General features: G+C 35.9%; 1 protein-coding gene across 1 annotated transcript; it reads right to left on the bottom strand.

The window, feature by feature from the left end:
• Nucleotides 1-1729: 1729 nt before the first annotated feature.
• Nucleotides 1730-2738, bottom strand: LOC125475884 (ribonuclease S-7-like). The gene is made up of 2 exons (XM_048581247.1): nucleotides 2422-2738; nucleotides 1730-2218 (listed from the first exon to the last, which is right to left on the bottom strand). Exons 1-2 carry the CDS (start codon nucleotides 2671-2673, stop codon nucleotides 1730-1732), a joined length of 741 nt encoding a protein of 246 aa, XP_048437204.1. The 5' UTR covers nucleotides 2674-2738.
• Between the last annotated feature and the right edge of the window lie 2722 nt (nucleotides 2739-5460).

Raw genomic sequence — 5460 nt, 5'->3', positions numbered from 1 at the left:
CAAACTAAGCAAAGAGCAGTGTCCCAAGAGTGAGTTGGAAAGAAGAAACATGGAAGGCAAACCATATGCCTCTCTTGTTGGAAGCTTGATGTATGCACAAGTGTGCACAAGACCTGATCTTGCTTTCAGTATTAGTGTTCTTGGAAGGTTTCAATCTGACGAAGGGGTGGCTCACATGAATGTAGCCAAGAGGGTATTGAGGCACCTTCAAAGAACCAAGGATCATATGCTTATTTACAGGAAAACTGATGAGCTTGCGTTAAAAGGGTATAGTGATTCATGTTTTGCTGGATGTCCAGATGACCTTAAGTCTACATCAGGTTATATTTCACTATGGCATGTGGTGTAGTTTCGTGAAGAAGTGTGAAGCAGGCAACAATGGCAGCCTCTACCATGGTGGCTGAATATCTCTCATGTTGTGAAACTGTCAATCAAGCTATATGGTTGAAAATTTTCATTGCAGGACTTAGTGTAGTGGATTCTATTTCGAGACCAATTCAAATTTATTGTGATAACAATGCAGCTATTTTCTTCAGCAAGAACAACAAAAATCATTTGCAACAAGTAATTTAGATATCAAATATTTGATTGATCGAGAGAAAGTGACGGCAAGTTTGGTGAAGATTGATTACTTGGAGACCGGTTCTGTGGTTGCAGATCCTTTAAACAAAGCAGTTCCGGTTGTGGTTTTCAAGAAGCATTTTGCAAAGATGGGTCTGTTAGCTAGTTTTGATGATGTTAATTAGTGGAAGCAAGTAAATCCTGGAACGTGTTTTGTTATCAGTTACTAGTTCATATGATAGGTATTTATGAATAAGTATTAATAAATTTTCTTCATTGATAAGGTTTCCACACTAACGAAGTCTTAAAAGTTGTGTGGTTGTTTCGAAGTTTTCCCTTTAGATGCACAGCTTTAGTTATGACAGTACATGTATATTTTATTATGCATAATGGTTTTGACAATATTATGATTGGTCAGTAGGACAAACAACCAAGAGTTTCAATATGAAACATTAAGATAAATTGATCTATCGATTCTTAAGGGGACCAAGTGCAGGATGTGAGAAACTACACATCTACAGACACATTTTACACAAAATCTTGTGGGAGTTCAATGTGTTAGTCAGTTTTGTGAATGTAATTATGGGGATTTTGTCCGACGAATTGAACAGGTTACCCCTTAGTTCTTCATGAATACTAATTAATTACCTGAACTTGTATTCGTGATTCAAGTTGGTGCTGATCTCGTGAATCAAGTGTTAGCTCTAGTGGGATAATGTAAGTTCTAATGAGAGCTGAACACTTGATCATCTTTAGTTTGGAGACGTGAGGATATAAGATATTGGAATTAACTAAGGTTGTAAGCTGATAAGGAATTTGTATAATAGGGGTTTCAGCTAAAACAGTCACGATAGTGTTGAAACACTTATAATGGATGTGAATGATAGGTTTTCTTGGTGATATGGTTAGATTATTGATTAGGATTGTATAATTGGAAGAGTCCTTATCAATCATCATCGTATGTAGTATAAAACAAGGGGTCCCTGCGCTCTCTCAATCACTCAAAATAAATAATACTCAAATCCCATTCATTGAGCGATTGCATCCAGTTGAGGAGAGCTGCAGAAGATCCCTAGTTTCCAAGAGATGTCTTCTTCAGTTTAATGGTTACTTTTGGTACTGTGATTATTGTATTCCTCTTACTTTATTTATATTGATCTTACAGTTGTTACCATAGCTTTATGTGGGCTATACTTGGTACAGTTTCCGGGTGTTTGTCCTCAAACTTGCAACTGGTTGTTTCGCCTGGATCACAGTCAATTCTGTTATTGCCAGATTCATCATAGCAGAGGGCGACTTGGGCCAAATATATTAATTTCTTGCTCTGCTTCTGCATTTGTTGATAGCATCTGATATTGACGGAATGTCCGCCAGTTTCGGACTCAATGGCCTTTGTTATCTGATCGATGGAGTACAATTTGTATAACGACATCTTTGGCTGAAGTGGTTGGGGTACAATATTAGCCTTCTGCAGGATTTGAGCTATATCAAAATCATGGTACGTCGCTAGGGTCTTCCGGAAGTACTCGGTCTTCGGGAACACGTTGTCGGAGCACTTTCCGTGCTTATCATACTCTCTTTGCCAGAATTTGACATGGTCCCCATCTCTCCAATCCCACCACGAACTGAGTAGCTCCTTTTTCAGTGCATCATCCATCTACATATATTATTTAATTAAAACATAAGAAGAAAACTAGTTAAGAATACACGTACATACACGGAAACACACGTACATATACGGTACGCATGTAGGGAGATATATAATGATATATATATACACATATACATATATACATACATACACATACGTAGGGACACACATGAATATTAACTATTGAGAGTTAATTTGTGAATAATTACCCCATTCACATTAAAGGCATCCCCCATGCAGGTAAGGGATGAAGAGGATGATTTATTCGCAGGCCAGAGACCATGAATAGTGAACTGAAGATGAGATGGTTGCATGATGTGGCATTTATTCACCCCCCCTATAGCTTGGCATTCAGCAGCTGGCCAGAACTGAACATGCATAAAGTATTGGAATGGTGTGTAAGCGGATGAAACTGTGACAAACAAGAAGAAAAATATGACTTGTACTAACTTTGACTCCATTTCTATTTCTACCTGATGTTTTGAAGACGAAGTTGCATGTATTTATAGTACCTATGGGGTGGAGGTGGAGGTGGAGGTGGTGAAGGGGTTAAAATGAAACGATCGAAACAGATGCGAAATTGCGAAAAACTTAATTAAGTAACATTCCTACTCCCACTACAAATGAAAATCAATACAAGTCTGCAATTCAGTATATAACTTGTTACATATCACTATCAAGTTTTCAATTTATAGGCAAAAGAAACTGCATGCATGTGTGGACATGCTGTGAGAAATTTGTATCCAACACAGATTATTGTTTTGTTTCCATTTCAAGAATTCACCAACAAATAACACATATACATTTTCAAGTACTCCATCACGACCATTACACATGCCACCTTCCCCATCTAAAGAATAAGTTAATTTCTAATCAAGCCAAGGTTGCTCACGAGAGGAACCTTCATCCGACCTGAATGTCATGAATATCAATCAATAAGAAACCCACTTAGTTTTATGGCTTTTCTTCCCTTTATGGTAAATATGGAATTAAATTGAAAAATTCTTAATTATATAAAAATCATTTACCTATGATATTGATGTTTAAAACACTATCTTTTCTTCTTCTTTTTTTTTTTTTTTTTTTTTTTTGTTGAATTGTAGAGGCTATTTCTATGAAAAATATTTACTTAACATCTTCATTTAATTACCTATAAGATAGCTAGGTAGCCATCGATCTATCTTCAATGAAGATACCAACACAATTATATACCTAAAGCAAAGATATAAACACGATTTTGAGTTATCACCATAACAAGTTCTAAAACATGTAGAAGCAAAAAGAATATATACTACATGTAGTTAAGGTTCTCACCATGCCAAATTTCAATACAAATGATTCCTCCATATATGGTACAAGAACAAAAACAACAAACTCAAAATTCAAAATTCAAACCAAACAATACAAAACCAAAATAATATGTACAATAATGACAAATAAAATATGAAAAAAAATGGTATTAATATTGCGTGGTTTACATGCGTTGCTCACAAAATGGGAAAAATAGATGTAAAAAAAATGAATGACTCAACCTAAAAATTAGCTTACTCATCAATCTAAATATGGAAAGTAAATTGGAGGTAGCAATGTAGTCAATGGGTTTAAATTGAAGAAATAAAATTTAGAAAAAAAATGCTTATCGTTTTTAAATCCTAGGCCTAGGCTAATCTTATAATAGTATACTTTAAATAATATCCTTAATAATAATGGTAGAGGAAGGGTGTAACCGTGTAATAAGATAATCTTACATTCTTAATAGAAAGTAGGGTTGGTAGATAAGATGCATAAATACTTTTTACCAAATTTAAAATAAGAAATATAGATACAATGAATGCATATCTCAATACACTAAAATGGATATTATTCATATCTATTCCATATGGAATGCAAATATTCTACATTAATTTCTCAAATAACGTATCTTCACACTATGATTTGAGCTAAAGTTAAGTCTTGCCTAATCCACATTCGCCATGTGGGTATCACATGATGGAATAAAATGAACTTGGGCTAAAATCAAATAACACGACACCCACAAACAAATAATGAATTATATTGAGCCGACCTAGCTGTAAGGTTATTGGGTCGAATAACACGTCTCACACTTGGTCGTATCCATCCAACCTAAGACGACATTCCATTAGAGTTGAATGGATACGCTATTATAGTATGTGATCATCATATGGACCAGACTTGTAACACTTGTGAATAATAGGATAATACTTGTGATTAAAGCAGCTGATATTAATGATTTAAATCCTAGGCTAAATCTTATGATGGTGTAATTTAATTAATATCCATAATACTAATGGTTTAGGGTGGGTGTAACTGTGTAATATGACCATCTTAATTTTCTAATAGAAAGAGTGGCAGATAAGATGCATGCATACCTTCACCAAAATAGAACAAGAAATAGAGACTACGTATGCATATCTGATAACACTAAAATGGACATGATCGTAAACATTCTACCTTCCCCGAATAACGTATAATTACAGTATAACTCAAACTAAATTCAAAGCCTAATCTACATTCACCACGTGAACATGACGTGACGGAATAAAATGAACTCAGGCTCAAATCAAATAACATAAGAGGCCCGCAAATAAATAATGAATGTTATTGAGTCGGCCCAAATTTTGAGGTTGTAGGTTCGAACAATACAACTCTCACACCTATCATTTTATAAAATTAAGGCGTTTTATAAGGTGCGGACTTTGCGGACCTTGCATTTGAAACAAATCCCTCCCAGTTGCTTTGCACCCACTCGCAGTCATAGAGCAGAGCAGAACAGAACGTCGGCCGGCGCGGCCTCCATCGATTCCTTCTCCTGCGGGGGTCTCTTTCATCTCTGATAATTTCTGCAACAATTAATTAAATCTTTACTTACTAATCTAAATCAGTTTCTATGATGACGCTGATGATACACACACACACACACGCACATCAACATGTATATAATTGAACCTTGCTTCCGAAAATTAATCAAAGTTTCGATCTATCAGTTTCCTGTATATGATTTGCCCCTATGGATGACATCGTTGCTAAATTTGATCGGGTGGTTACTAAGAATTACTATCACCAGTGTGTTTTACTATGGATGGATTGAGAGGTTTTCCGATAACTAGCTCCAGAGAGGCCGCGACGCCGACTCCGGGGGCCGAAAAACCTACAGAGAAAGAAGAGGAAGGAGGAGGATCCGGAGGCTCCAGTGGAACCGGCTCCAGAGAGGATCTTCTTCCCAATGA

The sequence above is a fragment of a genome, unplaced genomic scaffold, assembly GCF_019419815.1.
Source record: "Pyrus x bretschneideri cultivar Hongxiangsu unplaced genomic scaffold, Pyrus_bretschneideri_v1 Contig165, whole genome shotgun sequence".
Taxonomy (NCBI): domain Eukaryota; kingdom Viridiplantae; phylum Streptophyta; class Magnoliopsida; order Rosales; family Rosaceae; genus Pyrus; species Pyrus x bretschneideri.
This window is presented reverse-complemented; position numbering and strand designations above follow the sequence as displayed.

What these genes read in the sequence shown, in the direction of transcription:
- LOC125475884 (XM_048581247.1), bottom strand. Translation starts at nt 2,673, where the DNA reads ATGGAGTCAAAGTTAGTACAAGTCATATTTTTCTTCTTGTTTGTCACA. An exon ending in ATGCCTTTAATGTGAATGGG is followed by an intron (nt 2,219 to 2,421) that starts GTAATTATTCAC and finishes TAATATATGTAG; the next exon opens with ATGGATGATGCACTGAAAAA.